The sequence below is a fragment of the Stegodyphus dumicola genome, chromosome 3, assembly GCF_044657685.1.
Source record: "Stegodyphus dumicola isolate Sdum_Otavi_A_Nest chromosome 3, ASM4465768v1".
Classification (NCBI taxonomy): Eukaryota; Metazoa; Arthropoda; class Arachnida; order Araneae; family Eresidae; genus Stegodyphus; species Stegodyphus dumicola.
This window is the reverse complement of record NC_140770.1, coordinates 41267547-41283666: the sequence shown is the minus strand read 5'-3', so window position 1 is coordinate 41283666 and position 16120 is coordinate 41267547. Positions and strand designations below refer to the sequence as shown.

Here is a 16120-nt window from a genome sequence, read left to right as displayed (position 1 = left end):
CCATACATAAAATGATAGTTCTTATAAAAAGTAAATTATTCCTATAATACAACATACAAACAAACCGAACAATGGTTAAAACTTAAAATCTGTAGTTTATTTTTAATATTGAGCTTCCTCAAATTTTTGGGAAAAGCAAAAGTATATGCTGTTTGGCATTGAAATTTCTTTAACAATATTTCCGCCTTGTGATACGATGATTCTTCATCTTTCCTCTATATGGCATTCAATCAAACTATATAGACCGATAATAATCTGGACGGAAACTAGTTTGTCTGCAATCATCTATTTTCTCCCTTAACTGTATGGCCGAGACAATCACTGTAGAAATGAAAAAGGAAGTTGTGAATTGCCCTACGATTTCTTAAATGTGTTAACGTAATTGCTTGATAGTAGCGGAGTAAGCATACGATCCATAAGGTCACGATCTGCGCGCAAAGCGTGTCACGAGCTGAGGTGAACAGATTGCGGAAAGGGAACATGCGCGCAAGACCGGAGCATTGCGAGTGGCTGTGGAGTTTGTTTACTTTCTCCTTTTGATGTAGGCGAAAGAATTCGATGCTCTTCGCTTATGCCGCTTGAAAAAGTGTATTTTTAATTTTTTATGCACTGTTTCACATAGGAGATGATTTTTTTAACAATAGTTGCAATTTTACCTCAGATTTCCTTGCAGGTAAATGCTTTTTTTTATGTATACATATAGAATAAATGAGGCTTTTTCCGAGGCCGATTCTCCATCCCCTTGAGACTCGAAATCATGTGCGGCAGATATGTGAGCCAATTATGCGAGGGGTTTATGTCCATTTATTGTGGAGCGAATTTTGAAAACAAATTTTTATATTTTGTTATGTTGCTGTTCTGTAGGGAAAATTGTTTTAATTTTTGAATCTCATACTTCGGAAAATACGCCTGACTAATTCAGGAATGATGTACGAAAATAATTTTGAAATATAGTTATTTTATGTGGAGCGCTTATAAGAAAAATCGGAATTTACAATTATATTTAATGGTTTGAATACCGTGTGCTATATTTAATCGTGTTTGTGCATTAAATGTAGTAGTTATGAATACGAATTTTCAAAGTTGATTACTTTTGAGAACTTCCGGGGAGTTAACTCTTCAAGAAACCGTTAATAATTGCCTTACGAACATCGCAAGAAGAAAATAAATCATGATTAAAGTTTTGAAAAACTCTTTAAATTTTTAATCATACAGTAATTTTAAATTGTTCATATATTTGATAAAAATGAAACATTCATCATATATTTAGCATGAATTTGTCACACAATATGGAATTGCTTAGTGATATATATTTTATTCAAAGTGTAGTGTCAGCAAAAAGAATAAAAAAAGTTTTTCACATTGTTCCTTTTTTTTAGAAATTTTCATGGAGCATTTTAGAAAATCAGAAACTTTTTTGAAAATTTCATTTGATAAAAAAACTGGCAGTGTGTCTGTAAAATATATAATAATATATTTTACTGTACGATTCCTGTAGCAGTTAAAAGAAAATCAGTAATATTTGAGTTATATATGTAAAATTAAAACTATTAGGAAGATCATTAGGTAATGGTTTATAAAAAAAAAAGAATTTTATTTTAAAAGATAATCGAGAATAACAAATAATAAACACTTTTATAAATTGATAATAATACACTTTTATAAGCTACTGAGGGAATGAGGAATAATACACTTTAAATAAACATATAACTAATGGAAGTAATTATATGTTTATAATTACTTCTACTTGCTTTCTGATTGTTATGTTTTTTATAATAAAATAATAAACATAGCAATCATAAAATTGTTTGTTTATTATTTTATTCCTCATTTCACATGCTGCTGTACATTATATATTTCTGAAATGATGAAAAATGTATTTGCTGTTAATGGATGCATTTTCTTCTAGTCAAAGGAATGTTTTCTCTTATTACCATATCATGTATATAAGTATTTATGGGAAAATTAGTTAATGTAAACAGAATTATTAATATATATTGGAAATACCAAAAAGTATTCTATATAAATATCAAATATTTTGTTCATTTCAGGTCAGCATAATTTTAAAAATGTATGCTGTTTTATTATTTGGATATTGCACCAAAAAATATTCTGAATATTTTTTAAAACAGCCATGAACATATATCTTTTCTTTTTAAATGAATGAATTTACAAAGCAGATCATTGTAGCATAATAAACAATTTTACAAATAAAAATATTACTGCTATTCATTTATAATATAGTTGTCACTTTGTAAGAGTATATGGTTTTTCATATATTTCATATGCAATTAAAATTTTGTTATTTATTAGTCATATGTATGTTTCAATCGCACTTTTTTCTGTTTTATAATAATTGAACAATTAAACTGTTTACATATGAAAATCTCGGTATAAAAATTTTTAGTATAAAATATTTCAATTACATTGAGTCTCATTATATGTTATAGTATTTATTTCCTTTGAGTGTTTTAAATGTATTCTGCCTTGAATCATGCCTTTCATAAGACTTTTGCTTAATAGAAAATTATTGATTTCAGGCAATTTAAATATTTGAAGGGTCTTCTGTTATCGGGACCAGATTCAGAAATGTGTGTGTTCATACTCATGTGTATTTATTGTGTATTATACACATTCATACATACATATATATATATATATGAAATACACCCGTACGTATCTTTCTGAATCTGGTTCCAATAACAGAAGAGTAATTAAGTTAATTTTTAAAGCAATGTAACTAAGTTCAGAAATAGCTCATATTTGAAAATCAAATTAATAAATAAATAATAAAATAAAAAAATGTGGAGATTTCCCAAAGTGTATATCTCTTTGTTTAATCTCTAGCGTAAAATATTTATGAAGGTTAGATGCTACATTTGCAATGAAATTGAAAATTCGTATTCATAACTACTACATTTAATGCACAAACACGATTAAATATAGCACACGGTATTCCAACCATTAAATATAATTGTAAATTCCGATTTTTAGGGGACAAGATTTAAAATTCAATTTAGAATAAAAAATTGTATTTAATACATTTTTATGAAGCCATAAATATGATGCTGTTTTCCAACCATGTTTATTATATCAAAAGTAATTTTTTCCCGCATCAACATGTTATATTTAAATGGGCCTTTTTAATTTATTATTCGTAGTTTATAGAAGTGTATTATTATCAGTAAAAAGACCAAGAAAATCAGTTTTAATTCTTTCTGTAGAAACATATGTTTCCAAGTTTTCTTTACTGTAAATTTTATTGCAAAGATTCTTCTTTTTTTTTAATATATTTTTTTACTTAAAAGAATATGAAATGATTTTGCTTATTTATTTTAAATTGTCATGCAAGTAGATAATTATTTATTTTTAACCATTTGTGTAAGATTTTATGATTGCAAAATAATGCAAAAATATACATGCAATGATATGGAGCTTAATTTTTCAACTCCTAAGTACCAAAAATATAGCTTTGAATTTTTTTAAGCACAAAATATTTCAAATAATTGAATATGAGTAAGTCCTTGAATTAATTAATGTTGCAGCGCTGAACATGTGGTTGACTATGAAATGTTAATAAATTGTTTTACTCTCATTATATAACAGAAAATATTTTCATATAAAAATTGAAATTAAAATATATAGAACTATGAATAGTTATCAGATATTTAAACTACTGCTTATGTATTAAATTTATATAATTTTATATATTTTACAATTTCTGCCTCTAAATTGAAAACTACATGTTCCTTAATTTCAAAGTTGCAATTTTATGATTAAAAGTATTTTATTAATACTATTAGAAAATATATGTCTTATATTAAACTATACTCTGTAAACTCACCACATCGGTTTTTAAAGCTTCTTATTTATGATCTAAAAAATATTTTTAAAGTCATTATATTTTGCACTTCTGATTTCAAAATAAGTTTCCCAATCTTTTCAAAGTTTTATCAGTGCAGAATGTTGTACTTTTTAAAGCTGTATTAATACATTTCAAGAAATGTAAAGTATTGTTTCATTGTTGTTAAATATTTTTATTTGCAATAGTGGAGATGCATTAAGTTCAAAGTTTCTTATCATTTCAATATCTTAACAGAACTAAGAAATTTGACTAAAATATCGTAAATAATAATTATCATCTGACTTTAATATGTTATATTAATTTGTGATTGTCAAGTAATAAAATACACCATTTTCCTAAAGATTTATTTGGTACATAACTAGTGGTGCTTATAAAATATTTCAACAGATTTTAAGCATATGTGTTACCAGGCTAATTTCCTTCATCAGAGGGATAGTACAAATCTGTCAGATAGTTTCTATTGAAACATACTGAAGTTATTTTTTTAAACTATATTAATAAAATTTAATGTAAAATAAATAAGCTGAAGAGAAGCAGAATTTTTCCTTCTCATAAAATATACCATGCATTCACATATCTCTTACTTTCAGACTGCACAAAGAGAAGATGGACATTGTGTTATGCATAACCGTTGCATGGGAGAATTTGGAGAAGCTCCCTGTGTTTATAATGGTCCTCCAAAACCTTTAGAACCTGATTTTATTGAGGAAATGAATATTTCATCATTTCAGCTTCTGAAAAATCTGTGCCCAGATTTTGTTTATGGTATGTTAATTAAAATCTTATACTTGAAGATTTAATAATAATGGAATTATACATTTGTGAACTATTTCAGAAATACCGAAATTCAAAGTACTCGAAGAAGAAGGAAGATTGTCATTTTTACGTAAAAGAGCCTATGTTTCCTGCTGATTAATGACACTCTTGCAGATGATGCTAAGTTTCATAATATATTATAATATTTCATAATATCTTATAATATAGTTTCATAATATCTTATAATAGTGTATGTTATATGACACCTTTTTGGAAAAAGAATGCATATCAAAATTACATAAAGTTTTTATTTGTTATTGGTTTATGAACTGAAATATGGTACCACAAGCATTTAATTCTTTGCTGCAATTTTTCATACAAGCAGTTATACCTAAAGCACTAGAAACTAAGAAATACTTGAAAAAAAAAAAAAAAAAAAAACCTTGATTTTTTTTTCTACTAATCTCAAAATGTAAACTGTACTTGAAAACTTGTTATTTTTAATTTAAATTAAATTTTATTTATTCCAAAACTTAAAAAAATTTACGTAAGATAGGAATAGGACTTTTTACATGAAATTATTTCCAGTTGTAATAAATTTATGAGATCTACTAAAGCTTAAAATTTTAAATTTGATAAAATTTGTCTCCTCAATTATGTCCTCTTATCCATTGTAAACAAAGGTCAGTTGTTAACAGAAATCCTCATTTTAGTTAGATAAATGTCATAAATTTTGTTATAATTAATCTACTAGATCCTGTCAGAATTTGACATGAATTCTAAACAGAACTGCTGCATATATGGGAGGTAGATTACAATAATTATCCATCTATTGAAGTAGACTCTTGGATGTTATTTTTTCAATTATTAAACTGATCAAATTCCTGAAAAGGCAAGGCATTTGTCTTTCACAATGCACTAACCCTTTCCCTTTTTTATTTGAAATTAAAGGTTGAATTTTACTAGTTATAAATTTCATTTTGACTTTTTGAACTGATACACAAGTAAATTTTAATCAAAAATAAAATATTAAGTTTGAAATTTAGTCAACTTGGCAAATGTTAAAAAAAAGGAATGAGGGGGAAAAGAAAGTATAAGAACAGTTTGTTTTAAGTGTGGTTAGGAAGTGAAAATAGATTTGATCAAAAGCTTAATTAATGAAAAAGCCAAAAATAAATTAGATCTTGGTTATGTCAGATGAATTAGGTAGGCATGTAAGCTTTATGTTTTTCATGCTATCTGTTTGGCATTTATGAACCTTATCTGCATCTTCTGTTATTACATTTGTGTTTCTTTATGAATAACCTTTTAAAATCGTAAAATAGCTAAAATGTCAAAATTTTTATTCAAAAGAATATAACAGTGGTTAATATTAGCGATTAGCATTTAAATGTCCCATTTAAATATTTATGTTACTAAGTTGCTTATTACTTTTTGCTGGGTACTCTTCTGTTATCAGAACCGGCTTCAGAAATGTATGTATGGATGTATGTGTTCGTGTATGCATATATTATATGTAATTACATATGTATGTGTATGTATGTACACACACAGATACACACATATATATATATAAACACATGCATACATACATTTCTGAATCTGGTCCCGATAACAGAAGACTACCTTCTTTTACTAAATTTATACAGAGAGCCAATATTTGATTGTAGGTTTTTTTTTTTTTTTTTTTTTTAAATTTTTTTATTTATCACAAATTATTTTGCAGAAGCAATTTTTTTCACTGAGGACACAAGAAGTATCTATATTACAGAGTTTTATTAGAAAATATGTGTAAAAGTGATCATTTTGCATTAACACATGTAATTGTATGCATTAACACACTGTTATTCAATGTAGGAATGTTTTAAAAACCTGACTGATTAATAATGTGTTAGAATCGAATTAATTATTAGTTTTAGTACACTCAGACTAATTTAGTAATTCAAGAATTATATAATTGAGTAGGATTTTAAACTATTTATTTATTTTTCCTTTTATGTAGATGATTTGAATAGAAAATTAAAATTTATTAATTTAAAAAACTGATAATCCTTGGCAAATTAAAACAAAAATAATCAGAGTTCTAAAAAATCTTATTGCCTTTGTTATAATTTTAAAAGTGCTTTCATTCTGTTCATGAGCTTTCTTATCATCATTCAGCTCACTGCAACTTGCATTATGTGTAATATGAAACTTGGTTAGGATCTGAACATTGACTCTCAATCTGATCAATCAAGTATCTGAACTGATCTGAATCAAGTATCTGAACATTGACTCTCAGGTTGTTTATATTGAAATTTGTCTTATATTATTGAGATTAAATTTACTGATTAAATATTTGATCATATTTAATATTTAATCAGTAATCATATTTAATCAGTTTAGATGAAAAAAAGTTTTGGGGAAAAAAAAAAAAGATTGACTTTTTTTTTACAAATCTTGTGTTAACAAATCTTATAAATCTTGTGTTAAAACTTTGAAAATCCAAACTAAAATGTTATTATTTGTAGGTATTAATTACTTAATATTGTTTCAGATAATGATCCTCATGTTTGCTGCAGCACTGAACAGTTGGTAGCATTCCATGGACAAATGGAATTAGTAGAAGTATTAGGATTTTCACGGTGTCCATCCTGTTTTCATAACTTTCGCCGAATCATTTGCTATTTGTCCTGTACACCATGGCAAAGTAGATTTCTTCGGGTAAATCGCAGCCGGGAATATGAGACTGGTGAAGTAGTAGTTGAAGAAGTTGTTTATTATGTTTCAAAACAGTAAGTTTGTTGAAATTCTGAAATAATTATTATTCAATATCTTTGATTATTTTACTCATTAATTATTTTAAGTGATTAATTTTGATTTATTCTAAGTGACTTTGATTGAAATTATAGTGGAACTTCAGATCACGGATGTCTCCCATCATACATAAACTGGTTCCCAAACAAATTATTTGAACATAGAATATCTTATATGAACACTCAGGTGGGCAGTAAATGATTTTCAAAAGTGTTTTGCGGATTCTCTGAGACAAAATCAACACTCAGAAATTTTCAAATTATTTTAATACTTTCCATTAATTCTTATTAATAAAACAGGGTAGTGCCTTGTTTGCGGAACCTGAAGGAATTGATGCTTTCAACCTGAAGGAAATTATAGCGAGATTGTATTGCAGGCAAAAATTTTGATGATATTGACACTTAGGATTTTTCTATTATTTATTGTACCTGTAGGCAAAATCATGGGTTTGGAAGTTAATAGTGAAGATGTGAAAGAGCTATTAGAGGACTAATAAAAATGAAGCAAATCAATACTATTGTATGCACCTGTCTTCATCCACTGGTTTTTGTGCCTTAAAACCTCAATGCTAAAGTTTGTGAGACTATATTAGACATTTCTGTGCTACCAATAGCACAGTTTGAAACTAACTTGTACCATTTTCCAAATGACTGTTCTTCTCATTCATAAAATAAAAACTATAACTAAATGGTTAGAAGGAAAAGGAGTGGATGAGTTTAACTGAAAGCAGTTAAACATCTCTAGCATAAGTTGAGTGCCAGTGGAAAGGCAAACAAAACCATATCAAAGTCATCATAGAACTTTTCATCATGTTGCAGAATCAGTGAAAAGCAAATTCCTGCAGGTGTATGATTTGAAACTTAGTAGAAAGAGTTCTTCGAATTGCAGAGGCTGCAACAACAATTAATGGCAGACTATGTCCAGCTGGCAGTATTTCAGCTCCAGTTAAGTAGCTTCCTATGTGTATCTAGCATTGAATGTATATGCACTTACAGAAATCATATACTTGTTTTGGGATACATTAATGTTAATTCATTAAGTTCATAAAAGTTGACATTTAAAGTATAATTAAGTGCAGTTTGTATTTTTTAATGAATTTTTTAAAATTCTGCTCAATATTTGTCAAAATTTCACTTAACTTTTCTGCTTCAGATAGTTTTCATTTTTTATCTCACTAGGGTAATATTGTTTTATTTGATAATAAATTTGTAACTCTCTTTGTTATTAGATATGTCTACAGTCTTTATGATTCTTGTAAAGGATTGCAAGGTTTAACTCCTGGTTCTTTTATCATGGATTATGGAGTGTGTGGTTCATGGGGGAGTGCACACTGTAGTCCTGAACGTTGGACAGAGTTTATGGGATCAACTCCTGATGAAGGTGCTTTTTCTCCATTCAAAACTCACTATGAATTACATGTTGAAAATACTGTGTATCATGATGGACAAGTTTTCTACCCCATGAGAGCACCATCTTCTAAGTTAGTATCTTTTTTATATTTGGATTTCATATTTTTTATAAATATATGTAATTAGATTCAAAAAGATATTTTAAGTAAAAACAAGTTGACACTGTTACTTTTAACTTAAGGTAAGTATACTAAAATATATTTGTGAATATTTGCATAGTTAATGTGGATAAAAAAACATTTATAAATTACATTGATATGAAATGAAATATATATAAATTGCATAATGTAGCATGCTCAGCTTTCCTCTTTTCATTTGACGCAGTTTTGATAAGAGATATTTTCATTTCACAAATGGAAATTATTTTACTGCACTTTCACATTTTCCACAAGCTGATCCTTTGCATTTTTACCATATATCTGCAGTTCTGGTTTCACTACATTTTTCAAATTCACATTGTACACAAAAGTTTAGTTTTTATTTCTGAAATGAAATTTGTGGAACAGAGCATGCATTTGGAAATCGTATGTTTTTGTAAAAGATATTCAGAAAGTTGCAATAAAAAATCTCCCCTAGGAACAATGTTTCCTTTGGGAACATTGCAACATTATGGAATGTTTTTGCAAACATTATAGAACACATACATTGGCTGTCTGTGAATTCCTGCTTTTATAATAAGGCAATTTCTTGTCATTATCTGCAACATCTACATTTGATGAAGTGGGCTTAGGCCTAATACATTTTTATTGTTCTTGTACTGATGGATGATCATTGAGATCTTTCTGAGTTTTTGTCAATCTGGGTAAATTTCATTATTTCTTTAAATCAATCATGTTGAATTGTATCATGCATTGTATCGGGGGGGGGGAATGCAAGTCCTCACCAGTATTTGTTTTAATTTTTGATTACTGATGTACAATTTTCTTTACTACATGAATTGTTTGTGTAACATTTTTTTTTTTTTTTTTTTTTTACTTTTGCTGTTACATTTAAATTAATTCTATTTTAATAACATCCACTCTTTTCACAAACACTTATTAAAAACTACACTGAAGAGCCAAAACATTATGACAGCCTACTCAGTATTGTGTTGTGCAAACTTTGGCCTGCAAAACAGCTGCAACTCACCTTGGCATGGATGCCACAAGTTCTTGGTACATGACTGGAGACGGTTGTACCAAATGTGTAAGCAGCAGTCATGCAAAGTTAAGATATTCTAACATGGTGGTGTTTAAGTTCTGAGCTGCCACTCTATGACATCTCAAATGGGCTCTATTGGATTAAGATACTTTGATTTAGGTGGCCAGGATATTAATTCGAATTCTTCCTTATGCTGTTTTAACCACTCCAACCCAATCTGAGCCTTGTGACAAGGTGCATCATCCTCCTGGAAATTTCTATTTCTAGTTCGGAAGACAGACGCCATGTAAGGGTACAACTGATTGCAATTATGTTCGGAAAGTCCACAGCTTTCATGGTCTGTTCTACCACAACTAAGGGTCCCAGAGCCACTCATGAGAATGTGCCCCAAAGCATAATACCATCATCAGCTTGTATATGACCTGATGTACAAGGGGGGGGAAGCAACTGTTTGCCTGGAAGGTGGTGTACCTTGACACAATCATCAATGTGATAAATGAGGTTCATCTGACCAGGCAACTGTCTCTTACTTATCCATGATCCAGTCTTGATGTTCATGGGCACACTGTAGCCGTAGTTGACATTGACTCTTGGTCAACAGAGACACAAGAGTGGGACGTCTGCTGCACAGTTCCATATCCAACAATGTCTGCTGAACTGTGTATTCTGAAACACTTGTGCTTGGACCTGCAGCATACTGGCCTGTCGGCTGAGTCAGAGACAGTGTCTGATATCCTTTTTCTCTGATAACATGTGGATGTCCGACACTTAGCATCCACTGCTGGTTTCACTGTCATTTATCCACTTTGCATAAATGCTAATAATGGCAGATCGAGAACAACCTATCAGTCGTGCACTTTTGCAGATACTCGTTCTGAGTCTTCAGGCCATTACAATCTGCCCTCTATCAGATTACCTTAGATCAGCAGCCTTTCCCATCACTCACAAAAGTAAGTATAAGAATAATTCCTTGCCTACTAAAGGTGCAGTTAAGTACCATTCCGACTTAATTGCATGCCCTCCACATCATTCAGATGAGTTTATTGAAAAATGTGGGGATAGTCATAATGTTTTGGTTCGTCAGTGTATTAATTATAAAAATTATCATTTTAATATACATGTAAACATAACAAAATATTTACTAAAATGTAGCTTAATTATAATAATGTTGAGATTTATCAAAAACATAAATAAATAAATGCTGCCTTTTTATAAATATATATTAAATTTTTTCTCTCCAGTCTTTAAAATGTAACCATTCAGTTTATATGCGATAGAAACTGATATTGTTTCACCTTCTTAAATATGATTTTACTTGCATTAACAAGTCTATGTGGTCTTCTTTCAAACGATTTCTTTATTTGTTTTGTATTAAATTCATTAAACTGACACTTCATTCGCAGCCATAGCTAGGTTCCAGAAATGTTCCACAAGTATCCATTTTGAAATTTGGAAAATCATTCATCATGTAATGAAAACATTTATGTATTTGAAAAATTTGTTATCAATTTACTATTAATTTTTTCACACGTGGTAAATTTATTGTATCATTGTAGCAGAGCTTTTTTGTCTGTTAATATGTTACTGTAGTTTAAACATAATTTTTTGATTAGTTCTGTTCCTTAAATGAAATCACATGCACTTAATACTGTCGAATCAAAAGCTGCCCATTACTGTACTTCATTTTCAAGAAATTTTACTTTTAAATGGGAGCAGAGGAAATTTATAAAAGTTAGCTTAGAATTAGTGTCAGTTTCAATTTTTTTCTTCTCAAATTTATGAACAATTTTCGCTATGTTACTCCAAATAACACTGTTGTGGTTAATATACTGTTGTTTATTTTATCTCAAGTAAAGTGTACATCAAGTTGCATTAGATCACATTGCTGAAACATTTTATACAATGCTACAAGTTCTTCAAAAATATCTTTCATAACATTTGAATTTATTTGAAATTCAGTATTTTTCAATTTCTGTAAACAGTATTTTGAAATAGGATTTATTTCATCTTCGTTACAATATTTAATTAATGCTTCATAATTTTTAATAGTAATAGCTTTCATTACAAAATATCTAGATAATCACCTAACTTCATTTAATGGTTTAAAGGTAAGGGGTTCATTTTCTAAAGCAGTAACAATAACTTGAAGTGTATCTTACTTTCTTGCAGATCTAAAAAATTCAGTGTATATCATTTCTCATAAAGGTTTTAAAAGCTTTCGCGAATTTAACTTCTTAGAAGCACTGCAAATACTTGAATCGTCACAATGGGCAACACAGTCGTGTTGAACCAAATGTTATATATTTTCTTTTAGTTTTACTGCTTCTCCATTAATCTTACATAGCATAATAGCTACTCCATCAGAAATAAGCATAACTATTTTTTTAGTAAATCAATGTATTTTCTCTATGGAATTATATTTTATTGCAGAAGTAGCTGAAAAAACATCACAAGATTTTAATTGAATTATTCCACCAAAAAGTGTTCTATATAGGTTATTCTGTTGCATCTAAATTTTAAGAATAGTACTAAACATTTGGTGATAGAAATGTGAGTACCTTTGTTAACACTTGAAGTATGAAAATCAGATGCCTTGAATTCTTTTATCATGTCAGTTTTTACTTTGAATTAATGTTTTCTAAAAATGTGAAAGCATAATTCTTATTTTGCTGATTTTCTGGAATTTTAACATATTCTGCTATATGATTATTTATATCTTGGACAGAGTTCAACAAAATGCTATTTTTAAGTGCTAGTAATACATTATAAATTAATATTTTTACTTCTTCTCAAATGGAATTTTTTCTTTTGAGGTTCATCTGTCATCTCATTCAGGAAACATACTAGTCTTGCTGCCAATAGCAAGGAATTTTTGCTTTTTAATTTTGTTACATTGTCTATCTGAGATTTACCATTGAAATTGTATTTAAAAAAAAAAATCCGGTTTTCAATTATATGTCCATTTTTCTTTCCACTAAGAAAATCAATATTATGTCCATCATGACAGTAAATGCAAATAACTCCGTTTTCTATATCATGTAAAGATCTCTCCTTTATTGGATTTTGTAATTTATTTCTACTGTTTGGTTTGTGTCTGTGTCAACTGTTTTATTAAGTTGTTTGATTTTAAAATCGCTTGCTGTTTTTCTTCTTTCTATGAAGTTTCCAATGCTTTATATATAAATATATGAATATACAGTATAATGCATGAACACATGTATTTTTATCTACACTTGCAGACAACATACAACATGCTAGTAGCTCTTTAAAAACTGCATTTTTATTTATTCATAATAACCTCTCAAAAATATTCTCTTTTTACTCTAAAAGCATCACATTATTTTCCTAATTTAAGGGTTTTGTGTAACTTTTATGCCTTGTTCATTAGAAACATTCTTTTTTTTTAGATGTTCTGAATCTCCTGGACCAGGATTTGATGCATGTTCTTGCAGTGATTGTAAAGATGCATGTTCTGTTGCTGTCTTACAATCTCCAGACCTTCCACCAGTTTCTGAACCTTTTTCATTACTTAAAATTGATGGTGCAACACTTATTGCTGTCTTAATTTTTGTTCTATTATTTATAATCGTCACTTTCATTTTTTGCTGCATTAAGACTTCAGATCCAGTATGTGAGTATTAATCTGATGTCTAAATATCATGCACATATTTTTGTGATTAATGTTAAATTTTGAATACATGCCTCCTTTGAAATTTCGGTATTATTTATTTTACTGCGAATGTAATGTGTTAACTATACAATGTATAATTAATTTCTTGATTGCAGTGTCACAAGCTATACCATTGCAAACAAGCAATGGTTTGCCATCTGGTGTGAACCTTGGTTCGCTAGAAGAAATTAAACCTTTGCGGTCTAAATCTAGTAAGTTTTGTGATCTCTTTCTTTTAGTGTAATTTCTATAAAGTATTCTTATTTTCATTTTTTAAATTTTAACTGTAATTATTTTATTTAATTATTTATTTATTTTTGTTTATCAAGATATAATAATATAAATTACAGAATATTTAGTTGTATAATTTCAACTTTATATGTTTTAAAACTATTATATTTCGGTTTAAAGATATTTTTACATGTATAAAAACAAACTGAAATTTTTTTTTAAAAATTTATGGAGGAAATTTTTATATACTGTCATTTTTGGTATAAATGTAGTCCAAATTTGACAGCATTTGCATTAATGACATTTTTTAATATTTTTAGATTTTTCGGGGGTGAGGGGGATATTCTTTGCAGAAACTGGTCTAGTGGTAGGATGTTTTTATGATCTTTCCAATGACTAAAGCAAATATGACTATACATTATTCTCTTCGTAAAGATAGACCTTCCAAAGCTAATAGAACATCTATCTATTTGCAACATATTCTTATACCCATAGAATTACTAAAACTACTCTGGGAAATAAACTTTATTGAATCTGTGTAATTTTTTCTGATAATTGGTTATTTTTCTTTACCAGTTTATGTAATTTTTGTTCAAAGAAATATATTCAGAATATATATTAATTATTTAAGCATAAAAACTCTCCCATTTTGAGAGGAGGTAGTAAAAGTTAATGCATATTTTCTTATTAAAATGCCAATCAAGTGATAATATAAACATCTGTTAACTTAGTGAGCAAATGAAGAAGTTCAATGAAAAAATTAGCAGAATAAACATACATTTTAGCACTGTCATTGTTCCTACTAGTAACATTTGCAACAGAAGTTATGTGTGCAAAAGTTGCTGTGTGCAAAAGTTGAACCATTTGATTGAAAGACTGAGAGTGGAGCTTTGTAGTATTTCCGTGCCGTTGACAGGAACAGATTTGGAACTTTAGTCATTTACAATTTTTGAAAAAGTGAGCTTAAATATTTTCCATTAATATGAATGTTTTTGAAGCATCAAAAGTTGTTCTTCATAGCAACTTCATGAAGGAAATGGAGAAGTTTGTGATAGCATTCCATTATTGGGAAGAAAATCGTCACTTCCAGTTTTTAACTTGCATCCAAAATTTTGCTCTATTGCAGCAACATTAATGAGTTAGCTCATTCCTCTCACAGGTTCAGAATTGTCTGAAATCCCTATTTGTGTTTCAATCAAATGCTATAATTTTCATGCTCTGCAGTATAACTTCTAAGTGTTAGCCGTAAAAACTTCACTTAAATGAAATGCAGTCAGTAATATATTTTATGTAATAAATGTAAAATATATTGCTAACTCTAATTTCTTCATTTTTACTTAAAATTTTTTCATGTCTATTTCATAGCAACCTCCTTGTACAGCAGGAAGTTATGTTCTTCTAACAATCTAATACTAAAAGTTTCTTACTTTCTCTTTTTCCTTATGCATACTCATTACTTAAGATTTTGGTTTTGTTGTACTATTTAAAAGTATATTAATTTTTGCCTTTTTTAACCATATATATTATATAATGAAACTTGTTAGAAATTTTTCTTTACTTCTAAATTAAATTAAGAGTTTGCCTTAGCAGACTAATTTATCACTTAATTGATGTGCAGATTCTAAGGTGAATTTGAAATTTTTACATCTGATATTAAAATTCTTTTCATACAAAACAGCTAGACTATTTAAAAGATGTCTCATTTTCTGTTCTGTATTACTTATTATTGTGTATTATGTTTAAATAACTGAGCTGAACTAAAAATTATAATGTTTCTGTTTAATTATCTAGCTTTGGGTTTTATGCCTCATTCCCCAAAAAACTATATTAGCAATTTTTTAAATATTATTTTTATGTTTTCAGATTCTGGAGCTATTTCTGAAAGAGAAAGAAGGAGATTATCTAAAAAACTTCACAAAGAACCGTCCAAGTTCCAGAAGTTGGGGGGTTGGCTGGAAGAGTATATAGAAAAGAAATTTGTTTTATGGGGGGAATTGGTCTCGAGAACACCCATTACAATTATGATTATCTCTCTATGTGTCTGTCTGATTCTTTCCTCAGGCCTCATATTCAGTTTTGATGTAACCACAAATCCAGTTGACCTTTGGGTATCTCCTCATAGTCAAGCAAGACAAGACATGGAATATTTTAATATTCATTTTGGGTTAGTTTATGCAACTATTTTTCTTTCTATGTTATTTTAATTATGGTCTTGTCAGATGTGAAACACTGCCCCAAATCCTGAAATGGGAG

The 16120-nt window shown here is 28.6% G+C and overlaps 1 protein-coding gene across 2 annotated transcripts in view; it reads left to right on the top strand.

The window, feature by feature from the left end:
* Nucleotides 1–372: 372 nt before the first annotated feature.
* LOC118203107 (NPC intracellular cholesterol transporter 1-like) overlaps nucleotides 373–16120 on the top strand; it is a 67540-nt gene continuing 51792 nt past the window's right edge. Inside the window, exons 1-7 of one of the 2 annotated variants that reach the window (XM_035375351.2) lie at nucleotides 373–673; nucleotides 4456–4630; nucleotides 7158–7395; nucleotides 8646–8897; nucleotides 13374–13597; nucleotides 13753–13848; nucleotides 15731–16031. In XM_035375351.2, coding sequence (XP_035231242.1) covers nucleotides 626–673; nucleotides 4456–4630; nucleotides 7158–7395; nucleotides 8646–8897; nucleotides 13374–13597; nucleotides 13753–13848; nucleotides 15731–16031 — 1334 coding nt within the window. In that variant the 5' untranslated portion in view covers nucleotides 373–625. The remainder of the gene's footprint in view (nucleotides 674–4455; nucleotides 4631–7157; nucleotides 7396–8645; nucleotides 8898–13373; nucleotides 13598–13752; nucleotides 13849–15730; nucleotides 16032–16120) is intronic. The other variant, XM_035375350.2, reaches the window with a different exon arrangement.